Source organism: Peromyscus leucopus, chromosome 15, assembly GCF_004664715.2.
Source record: "Peromyscus leucopus breed LL Stock chromosome 15, UCI_PerLeu_2.1, whole genome shotgun sequence".
Lineage (NCBI taxonomy): Eukaryota > Metazoa > Chordata > Mammalia > Rodentia > Cricetidae > Peromyscus > Peromyscus leucopus.
This window is the reverse complement of record NC_051076.1, coordinates 52390368-52403499: the sequence shown is the minus strand read 5'-3', so window position 1 is coordinate 52403499 and position 13132 is coordinate 52390368. Positions and strand designations below refer to the sequence as shown.

Below are 13132 nucleotides of genomic sequence, written 5' to 3'. Positions count from 1 at the left end.
TAAACGTAGGAGGGAAGGACAACAGGGTGTTCTCTCTTCCAACATCCCTTTTCTCTGCTTTATACATTCCTCCACATACAAGACAGCTCAGTTTACGTAAAGACTATCTTGACTTTTAACTGAAGAAAAGCTAAGTGGTGGTGGCGCACACCTTTAATCCCAGCACTTGGGAGGCAGAGGCAAGGAGGATCTCTGAGTTTGAGGCCAGCCTGGGCTACAGATGAGTTCCAGAAAGGCGCAAAACAGCCAGAGGCTGTCTGCAACAAAAAGAAACCTTGTCTCAAAAAAACAAAAAGCAAGCAAGCAAGCAAACAAAAACCTTGTGATACAGGGTTAAAACCATTCATTTAATGTCATTTTTAATATTATTTTACCTTTTATATATGTGGGGGTTTGGCTCTCGTGTATTTCTGTACACCGTATTTGTGTGTGTTGCTCACAAAGGCCAGAAGAGAGTGTCAGATCCCTTAGAACCAGAGTTACAGATGACTGTGAACAGCCATGTGGGGATTGAACCTGGGTCCTCTGCAAGAGCAGCCAGTGTTCTTGACCACTGAGCCGTCTCTCCAGCCCCTAATGTCAGTATTTTTATGACATTATTCTAACTAGTGGTATATGCTAATGATCAGACATGCATTTTGGTTCTAATTTGTATACTTTGTGTTAGTTCAGCCAAATTGGAGCTCCATGAAACTCTCCATGATGATCCAGGAAGCCAATGCCATCAGTGACAAATTTAAAAAATATTATGTTTTTGGCAGGTGAGTAGCTTTCATACTCATTGACCTGTTTCTACTTGATTTTTTTAAATTTAAATTTCTCTGAAGTCTATATAGTAGTCTCTCTAGGAAAGAGCAGATGTCAGAATCCCTGACACAGAGGCTTTAATAATTCATTTTCAAGAATTTACTGATTTTTCTTTTAGGTTGAAATTGTGTTTATCTGCATACCAATTTTATTTTATTTTTGTCATACTAGAGATTGAGTCCATGTCCTCATGTCTGTTATGCATGTGCTTTATCACTAAGCCACACACACAGTCTTACATTCCAGTTCTTTTTTAAGATGTATTTATTAGCTTGGTGGTGGTGGTGCACGCCCCTAATCCCAGCACTCGGGAGGCAGGCGGATCTCTGTGAGTTTGAGGCCAGCCTGGGCTATGGAGTGAGTTCCAGGAAAGGCGCAAAGCTACACAGAGAAACCCTGTCTCAAAAACAACAACAACAAAACAACAAACAACACATGCCTTTAATTAAGTTTTACCAAATGTTACTTGTAATGTATATGTGTGTGTACCTGTATGAGTTTATGTGCACCATGTGCACACAGTAGCTATTGGAGACCAAAAAGAGGGTGTTTTTTGGCCCCTGGAACTGGAGTCACAGGTGGTTGTGAACCAGTCAGTGTGGACACTTGAGAACGATCTCGAGCCCTCTGGAAGAGCATTGTGTGTTCTTTGCCACTCAGCCGTGTCTGTGTGTTTTAGGTTAAGCATTTTCCTTTGGCTTTGTTTTTCAGACATGATACATCCGACAGAGGCCGCTCTGATACCTCGGTTCGAGTTCGCAACCTGCAGCTTGGGATCTCAACTTTCTGGAGTCTGGAAAAGTTTGAATCTAAACTTGCAGCAATGAAAGAGCTTTATGAGGTCTGTGATAGTAAAGTCTCTGTACACTTAAAAAAAAGGTGTGTGTGTGTGTGTGTGTGTGTGTGTGTGTGTGTGTTGTCTGCATGAATGTCTGTGTATGTAACATGTGTGCTAGTGCCCTCAGAGGCCAGAAGAGGGTGTTGGATCCCCTGGGATTGGAGTTACAAAGGCTTGTGAGCCACCATGTGGGTCCTCGAAATCAAATCCATATCCTCTAGAAGGGACTAGATAATAAATTTATTTTAAAATTGTAACAAATGCACCTCTTAATAGCTTTTTAAAATATTTTCTTAATTTGTGGGTCATGTTGGGAACAGTTTTCTAAGTACTTTTTGAAATTATTTTTGGGGATTTTTCCTTTACAGAATTTCTGTGCTCTACCTTAAGACTCCAGAAACACAAGGCCCTAGAAGTGAGCCCTGGCTCATCACTGGGTAGTGAAAACAGCCACCAACACTCACATCCCCTCCCCAGGTGCTCAACTTTTACAAGTCCTAAGACTTCCATGATCATAAATATTATATATAAAACTTAAAAAAATCAGAACTTTAGAGAAAATACCAAAAACTCTTAATGACAGTAACTTCAATGTTGTTAATAGCACAATCCCTTTTGCTTACCTAACTGCAAATAACCCAAACAGTAAAATATAAAGAAAAATATTTAAGATTTTTGTTAACAAGGTTCCATTGTACCGTATGAATAACTTACTAACTGCCCTCTTCGACTAAAATTTCCTAGTGCTTATGTTATGGTGAGAACAAATCTTTCTCTAAAAAGCAGCCAGTGTTCTTAACTGTGGAGCCATTTCTTCAGGTCTCCTATAAACTTGAAAAATGCAGCTGGGTATGCTCACGCATGCCTGTGATCACGACACTTGAGATGCAGAGGCAGAAAAAGCAGGAGTTCGAGGCCCACCTCAATTACCCAGGGAGTTTGAGGCCAGACTGGTTTATAAGAGACCCTACCAAACTCTCCGCTCCCCCCCAGATAAAACAAAATACAGAAGTGACACATTCTTGTTAACTAAGGAAATCCACTGGTTACTGAAATCCCCAGGGCTAACAGCTATGGGGCCTGCTTTCCTTGTGTGTGCCCGTGGAGTTTCACTGGCTTGCTTCAGCATAGTTGGAGTGTGACCGCAATCCAGTGCTGGATCTGTCCTTAGGACCGTGTGTGCTTTACAGGCTCCGCATTTCAGCTTCAGCAGGTCACGTGGTCTGACATCCTCTCCCTGTGCCTGAGAACATGTGCTTGTATGTTTTCTCATTGTTGTCTTCTGGGTGTTTCCAATTGTCGCTTTCATTGATCACAATTAAAAGCATCTTTTTGTTATTTTTAACATCTGTTTTCTTGTCTTATGTTTTCCAAAGTGGTAACAAAATTATATTTTTTCTGTTTGCTGTACTTTGATGCTGTACATTATTGCTTGCTACAAGTATTGCCACAAACTAATGTTAGGAATTTGCTTCGCTTTGTATTTTAGTGAAGTTGAGGTTTAACTTTGTTTCTTTATGGTAAAGTATCCTTTGACTTCTTTCAGTTTTCCCAGACAGGGCCTCATTTGGCCCCTCCAGTTAGCCTAGAATTCACAGTGTAGACCAGGCTAACCTCAGACTCAAAAACTCACCTGCTTCTGCTTCTGGAGAGCTGGGGTTGAAGGCATATGCCACCAGGCCTGGCTGAATTTTTTTTTTAAGTGCTTATGTATTTTGTTAATAAGTGGTTTTTTTGTTTGTTTTTTTATTCTAATCGTTCATTTTTTTTGTCCTGATTATGTGATTTTTTTTTTTTTTTGTGGTGTGGAGTGTGTGTGTGTGTGTGTGTGTGTGTGTGTGTGTGTGTGTGTGTCTGTAACTGCACGAACCTGAAGGTATGTGAGTGGACACCAGACTTTGGTGTTGGATGTCTTCCTTGATCTCTCTCCACCTTATTTTTGGGGGTAGGGTCTGTCACTGAAGCTCATCAATTCAGCTAAGGTGGCTTACTGTTGAGCTCCAGGAATCTGCCTGTCTGCTTCTCCAAACCTGAGGTTAGAGACATACACCGAGGCACCCAGTATTGAGTGTGCACATTCAGGTCCTAATGCCTGGTTAACCGAGCCATTTCCTCAGCTCTGTGTGACCTTTTTATTGGTTTTATTTTGTTATTTAGGCTTTTTCTTTTCTGCTTGTTTTGTTTTGTTTTGAGATAGGATCTCATATAGCACAGTTGGGCTTGAATTTGCTGTGTGGCTAAAATGACCTTAAACTTCTGATCTTCCTGCCTGTTGGGATTAGGAGGGTCCACCACCACTTCTGACTATATAAACCATTTTTAATTTGTGTATGAATGTATGTTTTAATTCGGAGAGTTTACTGAGCCATTGTTCAGTCTTCTACAGTTTTATTTAAAAGTCTCTATCTTGGAATCAGATAAAATTTGGGGCTGGAGAAATAGCTTAGTGGTTAAGAGCTCATACTGTTCTTGCAGAGGACCCAAGTTCTCTTCCCACCCACATCGGGTAACTAACAGCCACCTGGAGCTCCAGCTCCAGAGGATCAAAAACTCTGGCCTCCACGGGTGGCTGCACTGTTTGCCCACACACATATGCAGATAAAGATTGTTTTGGTTTTTTTGGACAAAGTCTCTCTAGGTAGTCCTGGCTGTCCTAAAATGCACAGAGGTCCCCTGCTAGGAGTACAGGTGTGAACCACTACGCAGGACTTTTTTTTTTTTTTTTAAGAAAAAATTATTATGTTTTTGAGGTATGAACTTGAAGTTATTTTCATATATATATATATATATATATATATATAGTGCTTAGATAATGCTCAAAATATTAATGAAAATGTTATATGTTAAAGCCTAGAGGGTATTGTAATAGCTTTAATTTGTGAATTACTTAATCAGAAGTGGAGCTAATTAACTCAATCTAGAAGATAATAAGACAAAGGAAAGCAAGTAAAGGAGTCCTTGTGAGAATAAAAAGGCAGAAACTAATGAATTAGATCTTTGGAGACTTGGAGAGACATGATTTTAAGAAAAATGGCATTTATTGTCATCTTAGCACTCAGGAATCCAAGGGGTTTAAGGTTATTCTTGGCCACATAGAAAGTACAAGGCTAACTTTTCATGTATGAGACCCTTACCTCAAAAATTAAAAGCAAAATCATATTTAAATTAAGATAACAAAATCAGTTAAAAATTATGTCACCAATAAAATTTTATGCTGTTTTTATTTAGATTTATTTACTTTTATTATATTTGTGTGTGTGTGTGTGTGTGTGTGTGTGTGTGTGTGTGTGTGTGTAGAGAGACATAGACAGACGGTGGGTATAAAGGTCAGAGGACAACTTGAGAGAGCTGATTCTCACTTTCCTCCATTTGGGTCCTGGGGCTTAAACTCACATCAGTAGACTTTGCAGCAAATGTCCTAACCTCTGAGCCACCTCGCTGTCCCTATTGATTTATTTATTTCTCTATTTATATTTTTTAGGTTAGCTCATGAAATCATGTGTTTCCTCACAGTGTTTTCACACGTGTATGTTACTATACTTTGTTCCCATTCGTGTCTCTGCCCGTCTCTTTGCAGGCTCCCTGTGGCGGGCCCCCTTCCCCCACATGTTTTCCGTCGCCTTCTCTTCTTCTCCCCTCGGCTAGATCTCTTCCTCCCTTCTCACGATCCCCTATTAGATACATGTAAACACACACACACACACACACACACACACACACACACCATTTTAAATCTAAGTTCCACATATAAGAGAAAACAACTAAATACCATTGTCTTTCTGAATCTGGTTTATTTTGCTTAACATAATGATTTCCAGTTCCGTTCGTTTTTCTGCAAATGTTATGATTTCAGTGTTCTTGGCAGTTGTATAAAATTCCATTGTGTGTGTATACTGCATTTTCTTTATTCTTTCATCTTTTGATGGGCATCTAGGCTGGTTTCCATTTCCTGGTTATTGTAATATTGTAAATATCCTAGCAATATGAATGGATGTTAAAGTATCTTTATGGTATGTTGCCTTAGAATCTTCCTATGTAGTAAACTTGAGTCTCCTCCTCCTCCTCCTCCTCCTTCTTCCTCTTTTTAAGATTTATTTATTGTAAATAAACAAATTTATTATTTATGCCTGTGTGTATGCCTGCATGCCAGAAGAGGGCACCAGATCTCATTATAGATGGTTGTGAGCCACTGTGTGGTTGCTAGGAAATTGAACTCAGGTCCTCTCGAAGAACAACCAGTACTCTTAACCTCTGAGCCATCTCTCCAGCCCCCTAAATTTGAGTCTTCTAGAAAGGAAAAACACTCTAGGAAAAGATAAATTATGAAAGCTGGCTTAATGGAGGGACAGCCAAATAATAATTTTAAAAGTTTGTCAATGAAGTAGATTCAAAAAACAATGATTAAAAAAAATAGTAAGTGGGAACCAGGTGTGGTAGCTCATACCTGTAATCCAGCACTTAGAAAGCTGAGGGCATCAGATCAGTGGTTCGGGGCTAGCCTGTGCTAAGTAGAGAACTGTCTGAAACCCATGAGAGTGTGGCTCAAAAAAAGCTAAAACAAAACTAGAAAGAATGAACTCAGGTTGGGAGGAGGGACCACTAGCGAGGGATGGAAAGGTGCTGGTTCCAGTCAGCTGCAGGAGTGCACACTCGGAGAGTGCCAGGGAAAGATGAGCCCTGTGCAGCGCTGTAGAACCTGCCAGCATTCATCTGCTGATGCTTAGAGTAACTACAAACAAAACCTAAGAGCTGGGTGTGGTCACGTACATCCCAGCACTCGGAAGACTAATATGAACACAACTAGAAAAATCCTGAAGGAAACCTACCAAACCAAACCTGAATGACCTTTTAAAAAAAAAAAAAAAAAAAAAGAAAGAAAGAAAAAAGAAAAAAACAAGCCAGCCTGGTCTACAGAGCGAGTTCCAGGAAAGGCGCAGCTACACAGAGAAACCCTGTCTCGAAAAACAGAAACAAACAAACAAAAAACAAAAACAAAAACAAAATAACCCCCCCCCCCAAAAAAAAAACAAAAACAAAAACAAACCTCTCCTCAGTAAGGAGTGTTTATTTCAGGAAAGCAAAGTATATTCTTCCTTTTATTTTTTTTAGAATATGTGTTTTGCCTGTATGTGTATGTGTTACATGCATGCCTGGAGTCCTCCAGATCCAGAAGTGGGTATCAGATCTCCTGGAATCGGAGCCGTAGATGGTTGTGAGCTACCATGTAGGTGCTGGGATCCAATCCCAGGTCCTCTGCAAGAGGACCAAGTCCCTTAACCACTGAGCCAAGCTTCCAGCCCCAGCAAAGCCTGAAAGGGGCTGTCAGAACAGTGAGGGTGTTCCTCTCTGCGTGGTGGGGCTGTGGGTGGCTTGACTCCCTGTTTGTGTTTCTATGTGTTAATAATTTCTGATTTTACAACAATGAACGTATTTAAAACATCATTGAAGCATTTGATCACTCTTGCTGGGATGCACACACTAAACCCTCGTATGCAGCTCACTGTTGGACTGACTTCCTGCTTTCACATATTCTCCCAAGTTCTTTACTTAGTTTTCACATGTGCTGCACTCTGAATCAAGCTCTGTAGTATGTATCTAGTAGAATTTTAATTGAGACTGCTTAAATATCTAATGTATAGATCATTATTAGTATATTCAACCAAGAAGGGATTTTTGTGTGCGTGTATGTGTGTATGTGTGTGCATGCATGTGCACGTAGTGTGTGTGTTTGTATGTGTGTGCATGCATGCATGTGCACGTAGTGTGTGTGTGTGTATGTGTGTGCATGCATGCATGTGCATGTAGTGTGTGTGTGTGTGTGTATGTGTTTAGGGGATGGACTACAGGACTTCACACAAATTAAGCAAACAATTCATCACTAAGACATCTCCTCAGTTCAAGATTGCACCTTAACATTGCCAGATTATTTTATCTCTCCCTCAGGGTTTTACTGTTAACTGTCTCTTCTAAACTCAAGTGGTTTTTAAAAAATTGTTGTTGTGGGGTTGGGGATTTAGCTTAGTGGTAGAGCGCTTGCCTAGCAAGCACAAGGCCCTGGGTTCAATTCTCAGCTCCCCCCAAAAAAAATGTTGTTGTTTATGACTTATTTTATTTTTATTTATATATCTATGTGCCTTTATGTTATATGTGTACATATGTGTGGCCTGGAGCTGGAGTTAAGGGCACCATCATGGGTGCTGGAAATGGAACCCAGGTCCTCTGATCCATCTCTCTAGGTCCCTAAGTTTATTATTATTTCTGTGTGTGTGTGTGTGTGTGTGTGTGTGTGTGTGTGTGTGTGTGTGTGTGTAAGCACACCAGAGGACGGCCTCAGGCACCATCCACTTTCCCCTTATAGAAATGATCTCTCAGTGTCCTAGCGCTCACTATATAGACTAGGCTGGCCAGCAGTGGACCCTAAGATCCACCCATCTACCTCCCAGCACTGGGGTCACAAGTATGTGCTGTCACACCCTGAGTTTTCACTGGGGTCACAAGTGTGTGCCGTCACACCCTGAGTTTTCACTGGGGTCACACCTTGAGTTTTCACTGGGGTCACACCCTGAGTTTTCACTGGGGTCACACCCTGAGTTTTCACTGGGGTCACACCCTGAGTTTTCACTGGGATCACAAGTGTGTGCCATCACACCCTGAGTTTTTCACCAGGATCATAAGTGTGTGTTTTCACTGGGATCACAGATGTGTGTCAGCACACCCTGAGTTTTTGACATGGGTTCTAGGAATCAAATTTGAGTCCTATATGTACAGGACAACGATTTCACTGTCTGAGCCATCTCCCAGTCCAGGTTACTGTTTTTGAAGTATTTAATAATTTTGGTTGTTTCTGTAAGACTTATTTTAATTCTCAACATCATGTGATAGGGGTTTTTGTTGTTATGGTTAGTTTTTTTAGGTTAACCTTTCAAAATAATGGCTTTTAGGTTAACCTACAAAATAATAGATTTCATAATGGCATCTGCATACATGTTTCTACTATAATTTATGTTATTAGTTCTTAATTTGATCATTAATATGCTATTTTTAAGACTAAGCAGTCTTAAAAATTTGCTAGTTTTATGTTTTAAAATAATAAAATGATTTAAGCCTTTTTGCTGAATTATAAATATCACAATTAATGGAAAGGTTGCATTTTATTTTTCTTAGATTGACAGTGGTAACAGGACTGAGGATGTCTTTTGTGATCCTGAAGATGAGTGGGAGCCAGACATTACAAGCACACCAGTTTCCTCCCTTTCTAGAAGGAGGTAAAGTTGTTTTGTTATTGTTTTTCTTGTTCTGTGTATATGTACATGTGCAAGTATATAAGTTACAGAGTTGTATATACAGACATGTATAAAATTATCTTAAGAGACATACCGTCATGATATATCTGTAATGGGGACCCAGAAATATAAATGTCATTAATGTTAGTGATCAAATTACAGTGCTTATAGCATTACATTGTTTATTAGTTTGCTGTATGAGCAAAAATGTTCAGTATTTTATCATGCTAGTTTTAAGAGCAGCCTAGGATGGGCATAGATCTAATTTTCTGTATAAAAAAGGAATAGCATTATGGGGCTGCAGAGACAGCTTAGTGGTTAAGAGCACTGGGTGCTCTTCCAGAAGACTTGAGCTCAACTCCCAGCGCCCACATGGCAGCTCACAACTGTCTAGAACTCCAGCTCCAAGAGACTCAACATCCTCACACGGACATACATGCAGGAAAAACACCAGTTCACATAAAAATGAAAATAAAGAAATCACTTGAAAAAGAAAAAGGAATAGCATCACTTTTAACATCTCAAGAATTTGACGTGTTCTGATATTTTATTGTAAGTTACACGTGTAAACACAATCAAGTTAGTATGAGCGCCACAAAAGAATAAACCAGGGTGATACAGAACATCTGTACACAAAACATAAAAACATCCATAGTGGGTAGAGGCTTTTCATGGAAAACCTAGCTCTGCTTAGAACTTAAATGCTCAGAGTGCAGAAGCAAATAGGATAGAAAGCCTTGGCCTGGACCATTTGCCCTTTAATTTTGTTGTTTATTGAAAACAAATATTCCTATGATGGCTGCCATGTCCTGAGGAATCCCAGGTAAGTAAAATCCTCCCTGTCCTCACGAACCCGGCCTTGGAGAGCGGAGAGGCACTAGATGGACAGAACTGGAGAGAAGAACCCCATTTTACACATGTTTGAAATGCCGAAGCAATGGGCATCTCAGGCAGTGAAAAGCCCAGGGTTGCTCCTGGTTTTAAGCTAGGGAAAGCAGCGTTTGAGACGGATGGTGACTTTCCAGTTGGCTGTGACGACTGAGGTTCCCACAGGACGTTAAGTGTATGTTTAGTCTGGAGTGTTGGACGAGGGAGTTTTCAGAGTGAACATCTGTAGCATCGCCCCAACCACAGGAGCACTGCCGTCAAGAATACTGGGAGTCTAGTGATGTGGGCGAGCCTGGGGTCTCAATATGGGACAACTGAACCAAGAGGAGCATGAGTTTGAGGCTACCCTGGGCAACATAGTAAGATCCTGTCTTTCTCTTTTGGAGGGTGGGGGAGTGGTTATCAAGACAGAGTTTCTCTGTGTAGACCAGGCTGGCCTCAAACTCAGGGATTCCCCTGCCTCTGCCTCCCAATTACTGGGACTAAAGGTGTGTGCCACCACCACCCGGCAAGGTCCTGTCTTAAACACCAACAAACAAGCTCAGCATGGTGGCAGCACTCATGAGGCAGAGACAGGAGGATCTCTGTGAGTTCAAGGCCAGTCTGGTCTACATAGAAAGTTCCAAGATAGCCAGGGCTATATAAAGAGACCCTGTCTCAAAACAAACAAACACAACACTAACAAACAGAACATTTCTTAAATACCTGATAAGATGATTGTAACTCGAGTTTTCCTGTCTTGCCCACAGTCAGGACAAATCCCTGTCACCCGCCAGTCCCACAGCAGCTCAGACCCAACCAAGTAAACACAGAGACTTATATTGCTTACAAACTGTATGGCCGTGGCAGGCTTCTTGCTAACTGTTCTTATAGCTTAAATTAATCCATTTCTGTAAATCTATACCTTGCCACATGGCTTGTGGCTTACCAGCATCTTCACATGGCAGTGGCTGGCAGTGACTCCTTCTGCCTTCCTGTTTTTTCTTTTCTCCTCTCTGTTAGTCCCGCCTATACTTCCTGTCTAGCCACTGGCCAATCAGTGTTTTATTTATTGACCAATCAGAGCAACACTTTTGCCATACAGACCATCCCACAGCGATGATCTCATTTGGTACTTGCCACAGACCTCTAAGTAAGTGTTGTTGTGTCCATCTGTCTTACAAATGAGGAAATGGAGCCGTCACCAGAATTGCTGTGAGGGAAGTATGCGGCACAGATTCTCCACACAGACCCCGAGCTCCTTTAATGCAGAGAACGTCTCTGAACCCTCAGCGGTAATGTAGTGAAAAGGTCTCGAACCCTAATATCATATCAGAGTGCCGGGCAACATCTCCAGGCATCGGTTCCTCATAGAGCAGCTGCCGTCCTGGCTGCCTCGGGGACCTCTATGATTTCAGCTTGGGAATGATGCTGTAGAGCGCTACAAGGGCAGGAGACGATGTGTGCAAACCCCTTACGTGGTGTTCAGTGATGGTGGCTTAGACTGTTGCGTCTTAGGTCTGTGGTGTATCTCAGAGGTAAAGCCCTCACCTAGCATCATGAGAGGTCCTTCATTCAATCTTCAGCACTGAGAAAAGACTTTTTCTTTTTCTTTCTTTTCTTTCTTTTTGGTTTTTCGAGACAGGGTTTCCCTGTGTAGCTTTGCACCTTTCCTGGAACTCACTCTGTAGCCCAGGCTAGCCTCGAACTCACAGAGATCCACCTGCTTCTGCCTCCCTAGTGCTGAGATTAAAGGCGTGCGCCACCACCACCTGGCCGAAAAGACTTTTTCTTAATGTTACAATACAGAGAAGGTAGAATTTCAGATCTAGTACTGGTAAGCAGACAATGATGTCTACAGGTGATTTGACCTAAGGATGAAAGATACTGCTGGGCTGGGCCACTAAAGTGACCCACGGATGGTCCTTGATAGAACTGGATGTATGGGGCTTGAGATAAGTAGTCAACCTAGAGTAGTAATGACCACCTCCAAATTTTAACCAGACCAACACATTGGAGAATTATCATGAAACCCTTTGGGTTTTAGGATTGCCAGCTTCTTAACGGTAAGAAAAGAGTTCAATATAAACAAGTATAAGCTTTACGGAAAGAGCATTGTGGATCACAATATGGTCATTAGTCGGAGAACACTAATGTTTAGCTCACTGAATGTTGGTGATTCTATCTTACATCTGCTGAAGTTGGGGTTAACGAGAAACAAGCACGTTTTAAAATGTGACCCCGCCAGGCGGTGGTGACGCACTCCTTTAATCCCAGCACTCGGGAGGCAGAAACAGGTGGATCTCTGTGAGTTCGAGGCCAGCCTGGTCTACAGAGCGAGTTCCAGGAAAGGTGTCAAAGCTACACAGAGAAACCCTGTCTCGAAAAACCAAAAAAAAAAAAAAAAAAAAAGTGACATCCAAAACCAAAATTCGTTTTCATATTTCTCGAGATTTTGAAATTAGGTATTTTCATTTGGCAAAGATACTTTTGAGAACTTCTGTAATTTAGTGGTATCATATTTTTGAAAATGAGTTGCTCTTAGTCTGAGACCTTGCGCATGAAGTTTCAGCCTTGTAAGAATGTTTATGACGAAATCCGAACTCTGAGAACGGCTGCAGGTAATGGAAACGCTGACAGATGGCTCTGGGGCTGCCGGTGGCGCTGCTGTGCGCAGCCGCTCTGCCATCAAGCCGCCTGGTCCGGCCACCCGTAAATCACTCGCGTGGCTGACAGTTCAAAGTAAATTCTCCTATCAGGTTGAATGAAAACTCTTAGAAAGGAATGTGACAAGCATTTTCTTAGTTTAAACATTGTTTAACGTGCAATGTCGCAAGAGTAATACTTCACCTAGTTTAACTTGCTTTTTCTTTTTCCCCTAGAAAAACAAATACTTGGAAATTGATAGTTCCCTTTTGTCTTCTGTCATATTTCTGTAGTTTCACTTATTTTTGTAAGAATTCACGGGGTGGGGGGGTATGTTTGAAACATTTAAGCTTTTGTGGACGGAATACTTCCATTTAACAATCCTTTCAACAAATAGTATTTCCTTCTGGTGGGTCAGTAGAAGTTTGGTTAGGAAGACGCCGAAGGGTCACCTGTATTTAGATGCAGGTCACTGCTCAGGGAGTTTCGTTCTCATAATGAGCTGGACGTGGAGTTTAGAAAGGTAAAGGAGCGCCTGTGATTTCTAGGCTGAGGGAACGGGCTGTGCGGGAGCAGTGGAGGGGTCACTTCCTCCTGGTGGGTACTGCTCTCACGGGCATGCTTGCGCAGGGTCTGCCTAGATGCCCTTTTTACCTGTGCTTCATTTCCTTACTTCAATTCCTCCCCTAGG

General features: G+C 41.5%; 1 protein-coding gene across 1 annotated transcript in view; it reads left to right on the top strand.

The window, feature by feature from the left end:
* Positions 1-13132, top strand: part of Kif14 (kinesin family member 14) — a 74956-nt gene that overhangs the window by 43705 nt on the left and 18119 nt on the right. Inside the window, exons 20-22 of the mRNA XM_037211370.1 lie at positions 668-761; positions 1519-1648; positions 8810-8910. Coding sequence (XP_037067265.1) covers positions 668-761; positions 1519-1648; positions 8810-8910 — 325 coding nt within the window. The remainder of the gene's footprint in view (positions 1-667; positions 762-1518; positions 1649-8809; positions 8911-13132) is intronic.